The sequence below is a fragment of the Rhinatrema bivittatum genome, chromosome 1 (genome assembly GCF_901001135.1).
Source record: "Rhinatrema bivittatum chromosome 1, aRhiBiv1.1, whole genome shotgun sequence".
Classification (NCBI taxonomy): domain Eukaryota; kingdom Metazoa; phylum Chordata; class Amphibia; order Gymnophiona; family Rhinatrematidae; genus Rhinatrema; species Rhinatrema bivittatum.
The window spans coordinates 711,993,729-712,015,846 of record NC_042615.1 but is presented as its reverse complement, the minus strand read 5'-3'; the positions used below and the strand labels follow the sequence as shown (position 1 = coordinate 712,015,846).

At 42.0% G+C, this 22,118-nt stretch overlaps 1 protein-coding gene across 1 annotated transcript in view; it reads left to right on the top strand.

The window, feature by feature from the left end:
- Positions 1 to 22,118, top strand: part of IPO11 (importin 11) — a 1,257,051-nt gene that overhangs the window by 302,035 nt on the left and 932,898 nt on the right. The window contains exons 11-13 of the mRNA XM_029576426.1: positions 3,571 to 3,723; positions 12,914 to 12,957; positions 21,303 to 21,393. Of these exons, the coding sequence (XP_029432286.1) occupies positions 3,571 to 3,723; positions 12,914 to 12,957; positions 21,303 to 21,393 (288 nt within the window). The remainder of the gene's footprint in view (positions 1 to 3,570; positions 3,724 to 12,913; positions 12,958 to 21,302; positions 21,394 to 22,118) is intronic.

Sequence of the window (22,118 nt, the reverse complement as noted above, 5' to 3'; positions counted from 1 at the left end):
TGGGGAACATGTAATCAAGAAAGATTTATCCATTGGTTAAAAGAGCTGCATTGATTGCCTGTTAAGATTTTTACCTTGAACCTTAGAATTGTTTATAGTGAAGGAACACATTGTTTTTCTGAATTGCTAGTGCTGTAGTCATTATCTCATGATTTATGCTCCTCTGTTTCAAACTTTATTTTTGTTCCTTTTTTCACAAATTATAGGTTCAAGTAATCAAAGGCTGCAATGTGGAATATGTTGTGAAATGATTTGAGAAAGTAGGGAAACTATTTACAGTTTAAGAAGAAATCGAAAGCAATGTTTTTTACATAGGTCTGTGGATGAGATTAAGGTTTTATAAGGATTTGTTTTTATATGTATGTGTTAGTATTCATTGTTTTTCGAATGTTTTATTGTGATTTGTGTTGATCAATTTTATTGTAGTTCAGAATATAAGATTGTATGAATAAAATTAAAAAATCTGCAAGTCGAGGGCCTGGGCAGCTGCTCAGGTAAGAGGCTCGTAGTTTCAGTGATACCAAGAAGCAGTATAAAAATAATCTCCATGCTTATTCCTCCTTTTCCTGTAACCATGGCCATTGATACTATCAGACTGTCTTTTGTGTGCACCAGAGCCACAGCTATAGTTGCAGGAGGAGGCATGAGCACTAAGGTTATTTTTATTTTGGAAGACATTGTGCGCATAAACTCCTCCCCACTCCCCCAACTACCCTGGGTTAAAATGTTCACTTAGTCTATGCTGCTGGACCTGACGTTGCTGATTGCTGCTTTCCTCCTCTGCGGATGGGCCCACCTGCCAGGATGGAGAAAAATCCCATGAAGATCCAAGGTCTGAATTTCAAAAATACAGACTTGACAAAATGGGGAAATACAGTGAGAAGGAACTAGAAACCTGGGAGATAATGGGTGAAGTAAACCAAATTAAAGGAGCTACAAATCTCTATGTAAGAAAAGTAAACGAGTATGAGGGAAAAAACCCCCCAATCTGGTTCTCAAAGGAGTTGGCTAATAAAATAAAGGCAAAAAGAATGGTATTCAAGAAGTACAAACATTCCCAAAATTAGGAACACAGGGAAGAATATCTAGTAAAACTGAGGAAAACAAGGAAAGCAATCAGGAAATAAAAAATTCAAGCAGAAAAAAGGATTGCTAAAGAAGTAAAGCGAGGTGACAATAATTTTTCAGACATATTAGTGAAAGGAGGAAGACCGAAGGTAGTATAATAAAAATTGAAAGGAGACAAGGAATAATGTGTGGAGAAAGATAATGAAATAGCAGAAATATTAAACAAATACTTCAGTTCGGTGTTAACTAACGAAGACCCTGGAGAAGGACTGTTGCTGGTTGACAAGAGCAAGGATGACAGTTGGGTAGACGCCACCCCGTTTACAGAAGAGAGTATATGAGAGGAGCTAGGAAAACTGAAAATAGACAAGTCATGGAGCTGGATGAGGTGTTTAATAAAGGAACTCAGATATGTGCTGGTGGGTCTGCTGAAAGACTTGATCAATAGATCCCTGGAAATGGGAGTGGTGCCACAAGATTGGAGAAAAGTGGTTGTGGCCCCACTTCACAAGAGAGGTAGCAGAGAGGAGGCGGGAAACCGCAGGCTGGTTAGCCTCACCTTGGTGGTGGGGAAAATTAATGGAGATTCTGCTGAAGGAGAGGATAGTGAATTACCTTCAATCAAGTGGATTTCTGGACCTAAAGCAGCATGAATTCACTAAGGGGGGAAGGTCCTGCCAGACAAAATCTGAATTGAGTTTTTTGCTTGGGTGACTAGAGAATTGGATTAAGGAAGAGAACTTGATGGTGTTGTACTTGGATTTCAGCAAAGCTTTTGATATACTCCCATATAGAAGGCTTGTGAATAAATTGAGAAGCTTGGGTGTGGGCGCCAAAGTACTGGAGTGGATTACAAACTGGTTGACTAACTGGAGACATAGTGAAATGGTAATTGGAATCTGCTCTGATGAGAGAACAGTATTAAGTGGAGTGCTTCAAGGATTGGTTTTGGGACAAGTTCTGTTCAATATCTTTATAGAGGGTCTAGAAGGAAAATTTTTCCTTTTTTGCAGATGATACCAGGATATGCAACAGACTGGACATACCTGAAGGAGTAGAGAGAATGAAAAGGAATTTAAGAAAACTATAAGTGTGGTCGAAGATTTGGCAGCTGCAATTCACTCCCAAGAAGTGCAGAATTATGCATCTGGGATATGGTAATCCTAAAGAGCTATATGTAATAGTGTGTGTGTGTGAAATACTATTGTGCATGGGAGAGTGACCTTGGAGTGACTTGACTGGTGATCTGACCGCAACGAAGCAATGTGATAAGGCGGTAGCTAAAGCGAGAAAGAAGCTGGGCTGCATAGAGAGAGGAATAAGCAGCAGGAAAAGGGAGATGATAATGCTCTTGTATAAATCCTTGGTGAGGCCTCATCTGGAGACCTATGTTCAATTTTGTAGACCATATCTCAAAAGAATAAAGACAGGATGGAAACAATCCAGAGGAAGGCAACCAAAATGGTGTGGGGTTCTGTTTTAGAAGGCCTATGAGGAGAGGCTGAAGCATCTAAATATGTATACTCTGGAAGAGAGGAGGTGGATGTATGATGCAGACCTTCAAATACTTAGTAGGTATTAATGATGCGCAAACTTCCAACCGTTTCTATTGGAAAGGTAACAGTACAACCCGGGGTCACAATATGAAACTGGAATGCCCTCCCAGAAGAGATGGTGAAGATGAGAACAGTAAATAATTAAAAATGGCATGGGAGAAACACTGCGGATGTGTATAGGCTTGAGGTTGTAAATGAAGTTAAGGTGTGATGTAACATTTCTGTATGGGGGTAACCTGCATAGAGCGACAGTTACTACCCTTAATAGAATGCATGGGGGAAACTTGCACGGAACGGCAGTTATTACCATAAGCAAATTTCTGGGCAGACTGGATGGATCATTTGGTCTTTATGTGCTGTCATTAGTATATTATTATGTTTCAAATCAGAGTTTGGTGGTCTTGATATGTCTCATGGGTTATCTCCTGGTGAAGGCTGCTCTGGTTTTTACGATAAGAATAGAGTTTAGTTCAGCTCCCATTGAGTCAGAGTATCACTGCCTCAACCTGCTCAAACATCATATCCCGACTGGTGGATACGCTGGGCCATCAGGTTGCTGCATCTTTGTTGAACATGTTCACTGATCTTACTGATGAGACTTGTATTATAAGGAAAGTGAACCAATAACAATCCACAAAACAATATGAACTAACAAACCAAGGATGTCTTTGTTAATATACCATTTTGGTAATATATACCCATGACACGCATATGTTCACTAGGGCTGTGAAAAATTGATGTTTAGCATCTAACCAGATAAATTTACAATTCAGTGTATTCCAATATCTTATTGCATCTCTCTATTAACAGGCACGTTTCTTAATCACTTCAAAGCATCTATTATTTTTTTCTCATTTATTTTGTTTATCCCCTCCTTAATTCTGAGTCTATTTTAAAATACAAAACAATGTCTTTTAACGCCTTAACTGTGATACATTTGTTGCAGATAGTAGACCTGAAACCCTTGAAGCACATAAAATAAAGATGGCATTCTTCACATGCACAACCTTGATGGAGATTTGTAGGAGATTGGTTACTCACTATTTCCTGCTGACAGAGGAAGAATTGACAATGTGGGAGGAGGATCCAGAAGGCTTCAGTAAGAAATATTATCTTGTTAGAATTATATTGATAAATAATAGGTGTTCTACTTATAAGAGCTGTGTTTAATGTTTTTGTTATTTTTATTTAGGACTTTTGCAGTATTTATTTCTTGTAATGTAGATAATCTTACACATTCCATCAAAGAAATGGAAATATTGGATTTCTCAGCACATTTAGCTTGGAGAGATCAAAGTGAGATGAATAGCACTGAATTTATCTGTACATTGTTACATGGAGATCTTATTATTGATTCATTGTTTCTCATACCTTTCTTAACCAAACCATGAGCCAGATAGCAATTTAATCTAAGTATTGTCCTGCAGATTAATGTATGCAATTGAAACCAAGAAAAGAAGTAATCATTATTGAGTTAAATTCCGCGTTTTGTAATCTTAATGCTGTTAAATATGTTTTCTTACCCAGCTTGAAGGTAGATTGAAACAGACCAGAGAGCAAGTATCTATGCTCTTTCACAGATCTTTTTGTTTCAGTGAGAAACCTTTATACTTGAAAACTAAAAATTTCAAGGATTGGTAATCTTTTTGCACAAATATTTTTTTCCAAATTTTCATTAATTTCCAATTCACTTTGGCTCATTTGTAACTGATGAGCTTGTTTGTTCCATGTCTGCATCTTTTTAGTAAACATATTAGTCTTCATTCCTTTTATGGTAGAAATATGTGTTATCCATTAGAAGACTTGAACTACCAATAAGTAGTGACAGAAAATTGTACCATTCTGTAGTGTCCAGGGTTGGTGCAACCCACTGTGCAAAGCTGTGGGTTGCACAGACTCTGGCCCAAAGGCAAAAGGCAGTGGCCTGGAGAGGATGGCAGCCAGGGGCAACAGTCAAGTGGAGGCTGCAGGCCACCCAGCTTCCTCCCAACCTATTGGGCGGCCCAGATAAAGAGGCAGCCAAGGACCATGAAGAAAATAAATCTGTGGGGCTGCCTGGTGCACCCTAATCTGCCCAGGTGTGAAGATGAGACTGTGGGGCAGACCAACCTGCTGGGGTGCTGAGATGAAGAGGAAACCATGATGAAGATGAAGCCACAGGCCATCTGGTGAATACCAATGCATCGGGAGGCTGAGAAGAAGAGGAGGCCGTGACTACATGATGAAGATGAGACTGTGAGGCTGCCAGGCAACCAAGATAGAGGAGGATATGAGCTACTGAGAAGATGCTGCTGCTGTGCTGCCCGATGGACCCCAAAGTACCACATAGTGAAGATGATGAGGCTGTGGGTCACTCAGCAGATCCTAACCCCCTAAGGCATCTGAGAATAGTAGAGGCCTTAGGGCTGCCAGTGGATCTCTGTTCACTGGCTGAACTAAGGACGACGAGCCAAGGTTGCCAACCAACCACAACCAAAGAATGGCTAGAGAGGCCCAGATGTGTGTGTGTGTGTGAAACTGCATGTGTGCAAGAGAAGGAGTATATGTGTGAGCATGACAGCATTTATGCGAGAGCGAGGAAGCTTACACACACGCCCTACTCCTACAAATCCATTTCAGTCTCGAGGTGACTGGAAATCAAAAGTTCCCAAACATAGAGTTTGAATTTTGTTTGTTTGCTCTTTTGAAATATTTTACTGATATTTGGTAAATGTTTTAAAAAAGATATGTGAATTTTTAATTATTGGATCTTCTATTCATCAGCTGTTTGTTTTTTTTTAAATATTATTTTTGTTAGTTCTGATTTTAATATTAACTCCAGCTGTTGTAATGTTACTATCATTTAAATTTTGTATTTTATGTGTGTGCTAGGAGGTTTGTAAACCTCATTGACCTTTTATAATAATGTGGTATAAAAATGATTGGTAAATAAAAATAAAAAATAAAATAAATATTTTTTTAATTTTATTGTTTGATGTTTGAGGAATGGTGATGGTTCTGTTTTTCCCATTGTTGCACTGCGTAGTCTCTGGTTTGTTGCAGTTTCCAGTTCAATTTTTGCCTGTATATTTCTATTTATACTTTGTGGTTGCTCTATTCTTTTTTTTCCTCAAAATAATTTTTATTCTGTGAAGACACTTATATAATAAACAAATATAAATACAGATGCTGTCCTCAAAATATAGCGAAAACAGAACCAAAATATAATTATATAACATTTGCAGTCTGCATGACATTTGGCAGTGCTGCAGATCTCGGACAGCTAAATGTGTTCTGCTTGTGTGACTGAGGTGAGGTATTGGTGTTTTGGGGCCTGGTACCATATGTGATGCATCTGAAAATAAATGGGATACATTTGAACCTGCTACTTTATTGGAAATTTCTAATAATTATGTTATGAACAATTGTACCTGTCCACTGAATATTTGAAAAGTGACTGACTACTCTAAAGCTGGTCAATTATGCCATCTCTCTGTTCCTCACTCACATAGTGAATCTCTCCTTAATGGAAGGTCATGTGCCTGATCTGCTCAAGCAGACTCTGTTCAACCGTTTTAAAAAATAAATAAATAACGTGGGCTTGGTCAATCGGATCCTCCCTATCATTTGTAGTGAAGATTCTAGAATCTGTAGTCTTGAAATAGTTGGAGGATTTTGTCCAGACAAATGAGGTTTTATATGGTTTTAGTAAATCTTTAAGCCCTAATATTTTATTACTATCTCTCAACGACGCCCTGAGAACCCTTGCTGTAGTTACATGATGTTAGGTTCCATATTAGGAACTACCACGCAGGAAAAAGATCTAGGCATCATAGTGGATAATACTTTAAAATCGTCGGCTCAGTGTGCTGCAGCAGTCAAAAAAGCAAACAATGTTAGGCATTATTAGGAAAGGTAATGGTTAATAAAATGGAAAATGTCATAATGCCTCTGTATCACTCCATAGTGAGACCGCACCTTGAATACTGTGTACAATTCTGGTTGCTGCGTCTCAAAAAAGATATAATTGCAATGGAGAAGGTACAGAGAAGGGCAACCAAAATGATAAAGGGGATGCAACAGCTTCCCTATGAGGAAAGGCTGAAGAGGTTAGGGCTGTTCAGCTTGGAGAAGAGATGGCTGAGGGGGAATATGATAGAGGTCTTTAAAATCATGAGAAGTCTTGAACAAGTAGATGTGAATCGGTTATTTACACTTTCTTATAATAGGACACAGGGGCATTCCATGAAGTTAGCAAGTAGCACGTGTAAGACTAATTGGAGAAAATAGTGCACAGTTAAGCTCTAGAATTTGTTGTCAGAGGATGTGGTTAGTGCAGTTAGTGTAGCTGGGTTCAAAAAAGGTTTGGATAAGTTCTTGGAGGAGGTCCCAATAACTGCTATTAATCAAGTTTTTTAGGGAATAGCCACTGCTATTAATTGCATCAGTAGCATATGGTCATCTTGGTTTTTGGGTAATTGCCAGGTTCTTGTGGCCTGGTTTGGCTTCTGTCGGAAACAGGATGCAGGGCTTGATGGACCCTTGGTCTGACCCAGTATGGCAATTTCTTATGTTATGTTCTTAAGAGTTCTTGAGCAAGGCCATAGGTATGCTGTTATTATGTTGGATCTTTCTGCTGCCTTTGATTCAATGGTTCATGTAATTTTTGTATAACACCTGCTGGAATTTGGCATCTCTGGCTCAGTTTTGAGTTGGTTCCAATCATATCTCATAAACAGAAAGCAACAAGCTTGGATCAAAGGAAATTTTTCTAATTTGTATCATATGCTTTTGGGAGTCCCACAGTAGTTAGCCCTCTCTGCTTTGCTGTTTAACACATTCAAGGTGTCGGCTGGTCTCTGTAAAAGCCTCTGAATTTATGCAGATGACATTCAGTCTATATCCTAGTAAAATATTTTTGGGCTAAAACTAATTCCCTGATCTCTGTTTGCTTCTCTGCAATTAAATCTTGGCTTACTTAGAACAAACTGGCCCTCTATTTAGGAAAGACTGGGATAGTAATTCTTTAATATCATGAACCGCTGGACTGTCTACCGACAAGCCAGGAGCTTGGGATTTATTATTGATTCCAAATTGCCATTCATGCCACAAGTTGGATTTGTTGTGAGAGCTGGATTTTACAAATTGGTCCTCTTTCGCCCCTTTGTAGCTCTGTTACAGCCCAGATTTTTTAACTGTAGTCTAGTCACTAATTATGCCGCTCCTTGATGGCTGTGATTCTCTTTACCTGATTTTGCCATCCACCACAATGTTGAGGGGAGCGCTAGGGAGTGAGATTGGTGTGCCCTTGGATCACAGCTCGACTGCAGAGGAGCTCTGTGGAAGCGCCGAGGCATGCAAGACGTGTCCAAGCATGGGTGGACAGCCTGAAGACCAAAAGCCCTGATCTCTGCCAAACCTGAATGCACTGGGAGAGTCCCAGCAATGCAATGCTGGTCTGTGGGGTAGCCTTCTGGCCACTCGATAGCCCTTTTGGGCCTTCTGCCTGGGAACGGCAGATGCGACAGGACGGACAGATGTCGAGGACAGGCGATGGTACTGGAACTGGAACAAGACATAGGTACTTGGTGACTAGAGGAGGACTTGGAGGAGACGAGGAGACTAGGAACTTGAACAAGGATTCAGGGTGCTCAGACGTGGATGAAGACGCAGGGTAGTGAGACGAGGACTCCGGATAGTCAGATGAGGATGTAGACTCAGGAAACTCAGACGAGGACTCAGGATACAGGTACTAGTATGGGCTGAGAACTGCGCCGCAGATCACCCTACACAGCCACTCATGGCTGGTCACGGACCACCCCGGAAGCGAAGCAAACTCCAGTGAAGAAGTGAAGACTTGGATCCGGAAACATGGCAGAGATTCAGGAGAAGCCTGTACTGAGGCGCGCCCTACACAGCCTCCCATGGCTGGTCGTGGACCACGCTGAAGCAGAGCAGGATCTGACTTGAGTGTAGGACATGGCAGAAGCAGGCATGAGGTACTCCGAAGACCGGGAACAGGATACAAGACTCAGGATTCAAGACTTGGAACTTGGAACTCGGACCCCGAATTCAGGAACCTTAAAATCAAGGGCTTTCTGGAGATTTGCGCTGCAGACGTGAAGATAGGCCTTGTGCCACAAAGCTCCCTACACAGCTCCCATGTGCTGGTCATGGACCACGACAGAGGCATGTCAGGAAGGATGGACGAAAGGAACCTGTAAGCTGGATGAAGAGCTGGCGAAGAGGACACTGGGACCTCTGGACATCAGGGCATCTGGACATCTAGGACATCAGGGATGTCTAAACCACGGAGCATGGAGCATCAGGTACTTTTGGACCAAGAACATCAGGATTAGGAACATCCGGAGACTGGAACATCTGAAGACAGGACGGATGAGGATGCAGGATCCGATGAGAGACCAGGAAGTGCAAACGAAGATGGAGACGAAAGACCAGGAACCACAGATGAAGACAAGGGAATTCCCACGAAGAGCAGAGTGCCTTGAAGAAGCAGAGATGGACTGCAGAGCCTCCTGGAATGAAGAGCTGGAACAGCAGAGAATCCAGGAGCAGGCTAGCTCCTTGCGAAGGTGAAGACAGACTGATGAGAGGCCCTTCTTATAGGGCTAAAGAGGAGACACCTTGGAAATGTCATCAGGTGGAGCCACAGAGGACTGCCCACCGTGGGCCCTTTAAATGATGAAGAGAGGCATGGCCATGTGTCTAGGAGAGGGGCGGGACCATGGACAGCGGCAGTGGCAGCCATGCCATAAAACAGGCCCGATGGCGGCTCCCTGCCACGAAGAAAGAGGAGACAATGGCGGTAGCCCCCTGCCGCGGAAAGAGGATATCAGCAGTGGCCTCCGGGCCGCAGAAGAGAAGCGGCGGCCCCCTGCCGCGGAAAGAGGACATCAGCAGTGGCCTCCAGGCCGCGAAGATGGCAGCATCGGCGGCAACCTCCAGGTCGCAAAGATGGCGGCGGCAGCCTCCAGGCAGTGTAGGGACATAGGTGGCGGCGGCAGCGGAAATGGCTGTGGGCTCCAGGGTGCGAGGGAACGGTGGTCAGCGGTAGCAGCGACGGCTGCCAGGCCGCACTAAAGGTGAGAGGCTGCTTACAGCTAGGCCCGCAAGCAGCATCTCAACACACAACTCAAGGGATGCAATTTTTGCAGAATGCTGTCGCCAGGGTCATTCAATCAGGTTGCTCAATTCAGGATTGCATTACCTCAATGTTTGATCTTCATTGGTTTCCGATTAAGTCAAAGATCAGATAGGTTATCCTGTGATTACACAACCTGCTTGCTCATAATTCCTTTTCATGGATGAACACTACTGAAGATATATAATCCCTCAAGGTCTTTATGCTCTTCAGAGAAGGCCCTATTACAGGTGCCTTCTGTACATCAAGCACTTTCATCTAAGACCCATCAGCATGCTTATTCGGTGGCTGCTCCAGACTTTGGATCACTCTTCCTTATAAACTGAGATCTATGTCCTGTACGAAAACTTTTAAGAAATTGCTAAAGACTTTTATTTTTAAAGACACATACCTGTAAGATGCTGGGCACTTAGGAACATAAGAAATTGTCCAACAAGCCCAGCATCCTGTTTCCAACAGAGGCCAAACCAGGCCACAAGAACCTGGCAATTACCCAAACACTAAGAAGATCCCATGCTACTGATGCAATTAATAGCAGTGGCTATTCCCTTAGTAAACTGGATTAATAGCAGTTAATGGACTTCTCCAAGAACTTTTCCAAACCTTTTTTGAACCCAGCCACACTAACTGCACTAACCTCCTCTGTCAACAAATTCCAGAGCTTTATTGTGCGTTGAGTGAAAAAGAATTTTCTCCGATTAGTCTTAAATGTGCTACTTGCTAACTTCATGGAATACCCCCTAGTCCTTCTATTATTCAAAAGTATAAATAACCGAGTCACATCTACTCGTTCAAGACCTCTCATGATCTTAAAGACCTCTATCATATCCCCCTCAGCCATCTCTTCTCCAAGCTGAACAGCCCTAACCTCTTCAGCCTTTCCTCATAGGGGAGCTGTTCCATTCCCTTTATCATCTTGGTTGCCCTTTTCTGTACCTTCTCCATCGCAAATATATCTTTTTTGAGATGCGGTGAGCAGAATTGCACACAGTATTCAAGGTGCGGTCTCACCATGGAGCGATACAGAGGCATTATGTCATTTTCCGTTTTATTAACCATTCCCTTCCTAATAATTCCTAACATTCTGTCTGCTTTTTTGACTGCTGCAGCACACTGAGCCGACGATTTTAAAATATTATCCACTATGATACCTAGATCTCTTTTCCTGGGTGGTAGCTCCTAATATGGAACTTAACATTGTGTAACTACAGCAAGGATTATTTTTCCCTATATGCAACACCTTGCACTTGTCCACATTAAATTTCATCTGCCATTTGGATGCCCAATCTTCCAGTCTTGCAAGGTCCTCCTGTAATGTATCACAATCCGCTTGTGATTTAACTACTCTGAATAATTTTTTATCATCCTCAAATTTGATAACCTCACTTGTAATTCTTTCCAGATCGTTTACATATATATATATATATATATATATATATATATATATATATATATATATATATATAAAAGCACCGGTCCAAGTACAGATCCCTGAGGCACTCCACTGTTTATCCTTTTCCACTGAGAAAATTGACCATTTAATCCTACTCTCTGTTTCCTGTCTTTTAACCAGTTTGTAATCCATGAAAGGACATCACGTCCTATTCCATGACTTTTTAGTTTTCTTAGAAGCCTCTCATGAGGGAATTTGTCATATGCCTTCTGAAAATCCAAATACACTATATCTATCGGTTCACTTTTATCCACATGTTTATTAGCCCCTTCAAAAAAATGAAGCAGATTTGTTAGCCAAGACTTCCCTTGGGGAAATCCATGTTGACTGTGTTCCATTAAACCATGTCTTTTTATATGCTCTACGATTTTGACTTTGAGAATAGTTTTCACTATTTTTCCCGGCACTGAAGTCAGGCTCACTGGTCTATAGTTTCCAAGATCGCCCCTGGAGCCTTTTTTAAATATTGGGGTTACATTGGCCACCCTCCAGTCTTCAGGTAGAATGGATGATTTAATGATAGGTTACAGATTTTAACTAATAGAAAAGAAATTTCATTTTTTAGTTCCTTCAGTACCCTAGGATGCATACCATCCGGTCCAGGTGATTTACTACTCTTTATTAGTTTTGTAGGTCTTCTTGGACTTATCAGTCTACATTTTTTTTAAATTCTGATTTTGTTATTTTAGCAGAATTGTTTTTATTTTACCTATTTAGAGTAATCTTATGTTTTATGCTCTATTTTTATCATTAGTTTTGTCTATTTATTTTATTGAATAATTATGTATGTATGTTCTGTAAACCATCTAAAACCTGTATTTGCAGTGTTGCCTTTTCATAGGTAGGGTTGATACTGTTTGAGTGCTGGCAATTGGTGCTGTTTTAGTATGGGAGGTTTATTATATTGTTTACTCACGACTTTCTGAGGGTCAAACACACACCCAACACACGTAACTATAGGCCTTTAAAGAGGTCCAAGTGTCTTTTTTGAAGGGACTTCTGCTTGGCACCACAGCAGTACATGCAAATATGGTATAATGTAGTGAATATTTTTACCTCAGAAGACTACACTTCTTTTTTCCTGTAAAATCTGTTATAAATACATAATTCTTAACTGTGTGCATGCAGGGGGGGGGGTAGATATGCATTTGGGTGTTTGCAAGGCTGTAAGGTTTGCTTTTTATCAGCCATGGGTTCCAGGGAAGGTGTGAAGAACCGGGCGGTGGGGAGTATTAGTTTTTTAAAGAGTAGCTCATTGGAGGGGATATTTTTCTTTTTTTGGTGGGCCTGAGAGAGAGACTGAATAAAGAGGGTGGCGGTCAGCACAGTAATTCTTTGCATAAAGTAACCAAAAAGTTTGCACTGGCCCTATTTTGGGCCAGATTCATCAAGGTCTTTCCCTGTTGACACAGAATGGGAGAAAAGGTCTTGTGAGTAAGGTAGGCACCTCTAGTCATCAAGGGCCACCAACTTGTTTGGGTTTTCAGGATACCCCTAATGAATATGCATACAGTCAAGGCAGCTTCTATACAAATCTTTCTCATGCATATTCATTAGAAATCTCCTGAAAACAAACAGTTGGTGGCCCTTGAGTACTGGAGTTGCCCACCTCTACCTTAGATGATAATTTATACATAGAATCACAAAAATTCAAAGTTACAAATAATTCATATTTTCTTGCTTGCTTTAATATAGCAGTGGAAGAGGCTGGAGGAGATTCTTGGAAATATAGTCTGAGGGTAAGTTTTGTCAAGTTCATTTAATTAGTGCAATCAAAAGTAGTGATTTTTCTCAGGATTGGTTTGCTTTGAGGTTAAACAGTATCATTGAACAGGATTTCCTAATGTCCCAGCTGTATTAATCAAAACTGCTAGACTTTGAACAGCATAAGAGTAAATGTTTATTTTGGATTTTCTTTCTTATTTTTCAGAGCAGCTAGAAATTCAACAGTTTTGTTAATTGCCTTTTATTTTAAACCCCATTTTGTAATAGTATATTGAAACATACAGGCATATTCTGTTAATTTAATAAATGTACATATTAAACCTACTACCTCTTTAATGTGTCTGAGGGCCAGCATTGGGGGTGGCAAGCAAGTAGTGCAATTTTCCTGGGTCCTCAAGTAACAGGGGGCCCTTGGCTTGTTTGAAACTGAAGGGAGAGTGGGCTGGGTGGCAGAAAATGTCAGGCTGCAGACAGATCAGAGAAAATTATCCTGAGGCATGTGAGCCAGAAGATGCTCACAGGCCCTGCAATGGCCTGCAATGGCCCTCCTCCCGCTGATTTACTAGAGAGTAGGGAACCCATATGGGAAGAGGTGGTGGGGCCAGCACAGGACCTGCAGGACCTGTGTGCCAGTTACCAGGTCTATGCTAATTCTCTCTGATGTGACTACAGCCTGAAAATCATCACTACCACTGGCCTGGAGCCATACAAACATGATGAGGGGTCAGGGGTGAGTAGTAAGGAAGAACTTGGGAAGGAGCCAAAGGATGTGATCAGGTTAGTGAGTATGCAGGAAGGAGCTATTGAAGGGTGTGGTAGGGCAGGAAGGAGAGTATGCAGGGAGGTAGTCATGGAAGGGAAAGCACCCAAGAAGGGGGCTATCAGAGATGCAGGATAATGAGGAAGGACACTAGGAAGAGGGAAGAAATGAGAGCACCCAGGCAGGGGGCCATCAGGGAGAGGTTTGGAGAAGAAGCCATAAGGGGGAAGGACTGGGAAAAAGGGAGGGAGGGAGGGATAGGACCTGGGAGGGACAGCATGCAGGAGTAGGCAGAAGGGGGCAGAGTGTGAAGCAGACCGTCCAAGAATAATGGGCTGTTGAGCTGGGAGGGGAGTGAGCAGGAGGGAGTGTGCCTGGGAAGGGGCAAAGAGGGCAGGAGGAAAGGCTTGTGGGCAGGGGTCATGGGGGGAGGGGGAGAGCACCTATGAAGGGAATTTTGGAAGGGGAAGGAGGGGAGACCTCTCAGGAAGTGGCTGTTAAGGAGGAAGTAGGGCACCCAGGAAAGGGCTATGGGGTGTGCTGGAGGGAGAGTACCCATAAAAGGATCATCAAGGTAGGGGAGAAGTAAGGAAGGAGGGCATTTCAGAAGGGATCATGGGAAGGGCGGAGCAAGAGAGTGGGAGTCCTTAGTAGGAGGAGTGCAGGAAGGAGAGCACTCAGGAAGGGGCTATGGCGAGTATGGTTTTTGAGGAGGGGAGAGTGCCTGGAATGGGCCATGAGTATTGGGGAGGGAGCATATGAGAGAACTCCTGGCATCTGGATCCCCTTCCAAAATTTCTGCTCTGTGCCTTCCTACATCTAAAAAGGGTGCTGAACATGCCTTGAATATTTGTATATGCAAGATGTCTTATATTGTTTCACCATGATTCTTAAGTCTGCTTTCTTTCATTGCAGCAAGATTGTTTTTCCAGATGCTTGATGATGTGCAAATACCTTGACTGGATAGCACTAGTTTTCTGTTCTTACTCTTATGCAGCAAAAATTAATTGTTCTCCATTTTTCTTCCCGTAACTAGTAAATTTGATCATAACTATAGTCTGCTTTTATTGCAGCTTCTTTTGCTGAAATACAGTGTTTGCTATATAAAGCAGTTCAGTTCCCAGATCTCTACTGTTCTAGTATTACACTGGTATACAAATTTTTAGAAGTTGTCTTCAGTGATAAAATATGCCATTTATTATTGATATTGATGTGCTGAATTCAAATGTGACAATTAAACCAGTTGATTATATATCTATTGTGTACAGCTTTCCATGCTGTCTTTTCCTTGCCATGCAAACTTAGTCATAGGGCAGGGGTCAGGAACCTTTTTGGCTGAGAGAGCCATAAACGCCACATATTTTAAAATGTAATTCCATGAGAGCCATACAATATGTTTAAAACTAAATACAAGTAAATGTGTGCATTTTATGTAAGATCACACTTTTAAAGTACAATAAGTCTCTGAAAATATTACACCAGGCCTTAAGACACCAATACATCTCCTATTAGGAAAACGGACCAAGTCAGGCTGCTATAGAGTCCTACACAGAAACTACACGCCAGCAGAAAACCTCACCTGAATCACGTGCTGTCCCTCACCTAACATAGAATAAAGAGACCAAAACGCATAACAAGAAGCATGCAGACAAAAACTGAATTGGAAACTGCAACAAGCCAGAGTCTCTGTATGCAGTGTAACAAAGGAAAAAAGAAACATCACACATCCTTATAAAACAAATCAAGAAATATAAAATCATCAGCAGTAAAACTGTACTAACAAAAAGAACATATTTCGAAACAGCTGATGAGTGGAATATCCAATAATTAAAAACTCATATAAAACATTTCCAGATACCAACAAAATATTTCAAAATAGCAGACACAAAGATCCAGTAATGAAAAATAATAAGGATACAAAAATTTTTTTGCTCTGCATACCTGGGAACGTTTGATATCCAGGTGTCCTGAGATTGTTCTGAATTAGCAGGAGGCGGGGTGGTTTGCTTGGAACTTTCTCCTCTCTGTCACATACCAGCGCTCTCTCTCACACTGGCTCTCAATGACACACCTATACACACATGCTCTCAGTCACTCACATATACAAATGTTTTTTCTCTCTCACTTATATAGGCTCTTAATTACACATTTACATACATGCTGTCTATCTTTTCACGCTTACACACACACAGGCTTTCAATCACATAAATACATGCTGTCTTTTTCTCTCACACACAGACTCTCATTCACATGCTTACAAACATGTCCTCTCTTTCTCTCATTTACACACAGGCTCTCAATCACATACTCACATGCTCCCTCACCTAAATCAGCTCTCAATCACACACATACACACATAGTCTCTCTCTCTCATTTAAACACAGGCTCTCAATCACATACTCACATGCTCCCTCACCTAAATCAGCTCTCAATCACACAGACACACATGGTCTCTCTCTCTCATTTAAACACAGGCTCTCAATCACATACTCACAATGCTCCATCACCTAAACCAGCTGTCAATCAGACACAGACACACATGATCTCTCCCTTACTTATACACACAGGCTCTTAATCATACATACACATGATCTCTCTCACACACAAAGGATCTCAATCATACACACATACTCTTTCAAACAAACAGGTTTTCAATTACAAACTTACACATACAGGTTCCCAATGGTAAACTTACATTCATGCTCTCTCTCTCACAGGCAGGATCTCAATCACAGACATACTCTCTTTCACATATACAGGCTCTCAATCATTCACATACATGCAATCTCTCACTCACACACACAGGATCTCAAACACACATGCTTGCTCGCTCATTCATTCACTCTCTCTCTCTCCCTTCCCCCCCCGGGAACTCGCGGCAGCAGCAGCCACCTCCCAACGCTAACCTCCTTCATTTTCAGCCCTCGCGGAGGCGAAGGCGGAGTCCCATCGGCCGCGGTTGAAGATTTTCATTTTCCTCCGAGCCGCGCTGCAGTCTTCTTCCCGTCGGACACTAGCGTGCCTGCGCAGGTCTTCCCGCGCAGGCACCCGATGCTCTCCACTTCCTCTTCCGGGCCGCGGGAAGAAGAGAGCACCGGCGTGCTCTCTTCTTCCCGCGGCCCGGAAGAGGAAGTGGAGAGCATCGGGTGCCTGCGCGGGAAGACCCGCGCAGGCACCCGATGACTCCAGCTGCTGGCACCCGGCTGACACCCGATGACTCCCGCGCAGGCACCCGGATGACTCCAGTCGGCGTGCTCTCTTCTCCTCCCCCCCGCGGCCCGGAAGAGGAAGTGGTGAGCATCGGGTGCCTGCGCGGAAGAAGAGACCACGCTAGTGTGGTCTCTTCTTCCCGCGCAGGCACCCGATGCTCTCCACTTCCTCTTCCGGGCCGCGGGGGGGGGGGGGGGGGGAGAAGAGAGCACGCCGGTGCCGCTGACTCCAGCTGTCCTGCCGCGTTCCGCCCGGGCTGACAGCATTTTAAGCCCGGGCGGCGGAGGACCGGGGAGCAGCTGGGTCAGCGGGGAACCGCGAAGTATGGCGACACTTGTCTGCGAGCCAGATGCAGCCCTCAAAAGAGCCATATCTGGCTCGCGAGCCATGGGTTCCCGACCCCTGTCATAGGGTTTATTCATAGATTCAGTCAAAGATGTATATTAGTAATTTCTGATTTAATTTGAGATCCTTTCCCTTCTTAACTCATTTATCCTCTGTGTGGCACAACACAAGAGTGGTCAAGACTTTTCTAGGTGCTTTTTATTTACAGTGCTTCAATATTCAGCATTCACAACCATTCATAGTCGCAAAACATTTAAACATTTCAATCTCAAGGCTTTTTCCCATCTTTATTCACTATTCTGGGAAAGAGCTGGCTTCTCCTTTGGTTCCCTGGGTCTCTTTTGCTCCCTTCAGAGCCTGCAATATATATTGCTCTGGGAACCACCCTGTACCCATAATCCCTGTTTTAAGGTGGACCGGGCCCACAGATGGCTAGGGCTGGTCCTTTACACTGTTCTGGGGGTTCTCAGTAATGCTTCTTCACATAATCCCTTAGCTCAGTCTTGTCAGATTGAATGACTGCTCCTACCAGGGCACTGACCCGACATAGGAACTCTCAGTTTCTTGACTTCCATGTTGGGTTCACCTGGGGCTTTCTCTTTTCCTCTCTGGTCCTTGCTACTATTGGTCTGCAAGGTCCTAACTCAAGGACTACCTCGCTGTTTTTCTCAAGGGACCCCCCCCTTTCTACTGGTGTCCTTTCAGCTTTTCAAAGGTTACCCTTCTCTCATCTACCTGGGGTCTCAACTGAGGGTTCCCTTTACAACTACAACTCAAAAGTTTGCTCCTACTCCTCTCGACCACCCCATTTTTGGAGTCCCAAAATCCCACTCTTTACAGTGTCCCGTTTTAGTCCAAAATTACAGTTTGTCATCTCTAAGATGGATCACAGGGAAGTCCCTGTCCTTCATGGCTTGGGCTCCAAGTACTCTTGACCCTTTCATGCTTTCAACTTTGGCCTTCTTTCTCACTTCTGCTTCCTGGTGGTTAGTGGGTCAGTGCTCCAGAACATGCTCCGACTCCTCTTCAGCCAGCTGGTCATTCTGGTTCAAGGCAGCTACTGCTGTCTCGGTATACTCCTTGCCTCCTTTCTCTGGCCTTCACGTCTCAGCTCCCCCTTTTGCAAAGTCCATGAGGAGTGAGTCAGCCATGATAAGGCCATGCCACTGCTCAGTAAGGTTCTGCTGCAGCTGCTGCTGTCCAGCAGTAGCAACTGTTTTGCCTCCTATATTTCCACCAGCTCTTCCCCTGGTGAAGACTCCTCTCAGCTCACTGGGTAAACCAAAACCAGGAGACTCTGTCTATAATTGCATTTTCTTTATCTTCTTTCTCTAGTGAGACTGTGCTGTCTCCTTTACGCCAATCTGTGCTCCTTTCAGGCCAGTCTGCAAGGCTCCACCATGAGTTCCCTTGCTCTGGTTTTTTCCAGGTAGAGTACTGTATATTCCTCAGTACTCTCCACTTCCTCAGTGGTATCTATCTGCGTCGGTAATTGCTGTTCTTGTAACAATTGATGCCATTCTCTCAGAGCCTGGAACAACTTTTGATTCTGCCTCTGAAAGGCTTGCTGCAGGGCCTTAGAGGTCTGTATTTGCTTTTGCTGCTGCTGCTTTAGCCTCTCTCCAAATACTTGACCCAAAGCTTCCATATCCTTCCTGGATCCTGGCAGAATTTTTCTTGGCTGCCCTGCTTTTATTCACAGTCACAACGTTTTCCTTTTCCCTTAGGGAAGTACTCAAACAGTTGAATTTTTCTTTCAAGGGCCACGCCCTGTTGTAGTCCACCTTCTTTCTTCTCTTAGGTTTTGCTGCCAGTGTGTCTCCTTTCTTTCAAGGGCCATGCTCTGTTTAAACATACAGCCAAACTTCCTCGTTTTATTTTTCTTCTGACAGGGAAAACCTGGCTTATCCAGCACTAACTGACTTTTATTTTTTCCTTTCTGTAATCAGGCAGCACTACTCGCTGGCCTGTTACACTTTAAACTTACAGCTGTGAACTGCCTTTGCAGGCCTGGGAAATTTTTCTTTTTCTCTATGTACTTCTCTTACAGAATTAAAAAAAAACATTCTTTTCTGATTTCCCCTGCTTGTGCTTCTCTTGCACCAATCAGCTGTGTCCTCTTTAGGAACAAAAGGATTCAAACAATAGAGAATAATTTTCCTCTTATTTTTCTCCTCTCTCCCCTTTCCCTGGAGATTTGAGCACTGATCTGTAAAACGTTTAAAGCACTCAGGCTTTCAAACAAAGCTTCTTTTCCTTTTCTTTTTTTCTCTGGAGGCATGGGCCTCTGGCTGTACCTTGTCTAGGACAGAAAATCCTCGAACTGACATTAAAAGTGACACAATACAAGAGCGATCAAAGCTTTTCTCAGTACTGTTTATGTTCGGTGCTTTAATATTCAGCATTCACAAGCAATTCTTAGTAACACAACATTTAAGCATTTCAATCTCAAGGCTGCTTCCCATCTTCACCCACTGTTTTGCGGAGGAGCTGGCTTCTCCTATAGTCCCACGGGCCTCTCTCTTGTTCCCGTCTGAGCCTGCACTATATCTTGCTGTGGGAGCCACCTGGTACCTACAATCACCTGTTTTAAGGTGAAACAGATTCAGTGATGGCTGGGGCTGGTCCACACTCTGCAATTCCCAAATCAAAGGTTGTATATGGACCCAGTAGCATATCTTGAAAACTAAAGCCAATCGACATTTTTAAGCATCATTTTCATTCTCAGTGAACCAGATTTAGTAAAGTTTGACTACATTAATTTTGGCTGTAGACCACTAGTATTAAATATTTTTATTTTCTTAAAATTATTTTTTTGCATAATTTGGGGATTTTTTTTGCATTTCTTTCTCAATGGGACTATTTTATAATAGTTTAGGTTATTAGATTTTATTGATTTAGATGTTAATTTGTATAATTTATATAATACTGAAAGGAATGCACAAGCTTGTTTATAATACTGTTTTATTAAAATGCATGCAGAAAGAGCTAAAAAGTGGATGATAAAATTAGTTGAAAATGCAAAGGGCTATATTTACTTGAGATTTTGCCAATAAAAGGAAGCTGTGCATGCTATACATATGGTTGATGTTATCTGTGCATATAAACACATGCATGTGAGTGGGTATCACAGTCATCCTTAGGCTGGAGCAAGTCCTGGTGTGAAGTACAACCTGCTGTTTTTATGCTCTCTTAGCAGTTAGTCCACGGATGGCCCCAGTAGCCATGCTTTGGGAGAGAACTATTATAGAGAGGAAGTATGATCTGCGTATTGCATCCGGCTACCTTCTCCTGCTATCTGTGCATATCTTTAGGTTTGTGCTGTGTGACCCGACAGTACCCTTTCAGTTGCAGGGGTTGATAAGGTCACTCCCTTTGCACCTTACTAAAGACTGCCTTGGTATCTGTTTGCACACACATGGAGAAATACGTTTTCGGTTTACCCCATTTCACCCTAGTTACCAAAATTTAGAAGGGTTAGTTTGTCTTATAGGCGCTCAATAATTGAATAAATATTTACATCTGAAAACATTTTATTATTTAGAATACATTTTGGAATGTGCTTCATTTAATAAGGAACTAGAAGAAAAACTAAGGGGCTCTGTTAAATTTGTTTCCCAGCTTGAAGCTCTCTCATGGCACAGGTTCCAGATTTACTATTTCTGCTTTTCTGGCATGTAAATCCCTTTCATTCCTGGAGGGCCATGTGAAAAAAAATATATCACTTAGCAAATTACCATCCAGAATTTGTTGTTTTTGGATAGAATGGTCTGGCATGGGGGAGTCTGCCAGTGTTCAATTAGAGTATTCAGTAACTTTTTGTAAATCTATGATTCAAATTAGGATGTCGTGCCATCAGATTTTTGGGGGCCACATTTTTGTCTTGTGAGAAAAAGTACTCTAACAACATCTTAGTATTTGAGTTTAAATATCCAGCAGTAGTTGATGATAAATAAAAAAAAAAAAAAAAAAAAAAAGTATTAAATATCAGTTGAAATAAAGCATGCAGGGTGACTTGATAACTGTCATTTTCTACTCTTTCAGCCGTGTACAGAAGTGCTTTTCATGGATATTTTCCACGAATACAGTCAGACTCTTACTCCTGTTCTTTTAGAAATGGTCCACAGTCTACAGGGTAAAGTCAAGTCTCTCTTAATTACTATATTATATACACCATTTGAAATCCATCTGCTATATTTTATGCATGATACATTGTATATATAAAGTTCTTATTTAAATATATTTTATTATAAATTCATTTTTTTAACGAACTTTAGAAGTATAGAGGGCCATATTGCTTGGAAAGTTATGCATGCAACTTTAGCTGGAATATTCAGCGGGATGTACTAAGTCTGATGCGCAATATTTGTGAACAGTTACCTGAGTAAATTTAGGACAGCGATATGCATAATCAGACTTATCCAGCTTTAACCTAGGTTGTGCTTAAGCATGCCCCCTTCCCTGCCTCTTTTTTTTTTTTTTTTCCCCAAGTAATGACTTATCCAGGTAAAATTTAGCCGGTTAGGAATTTCAAATCTTTCTGTTTGGGTAGCTAAAATTGCCTGGACAATTCCCTTTGAATATCAGCTTCAGAGTTTAATGAAATATTTATGAGCTAATTAGTACTATAGTAGGTTTATATATCTTACCATGGATACTTATCAAATTATATACTATTATCTTATATCTTATTGGTCAGAAGTTTAACTTTACATTAAATAAAGTTAGAATTGTATGTTGGCTGCAAGATTTATGTTAAATCTGTTTTTATTATAAATAATGAACATTACCAAAGCATAACATTTGGTACATATTTTCTTAACTCTATCCATATTTTTACCCCTCCTCCCATAACCCTAC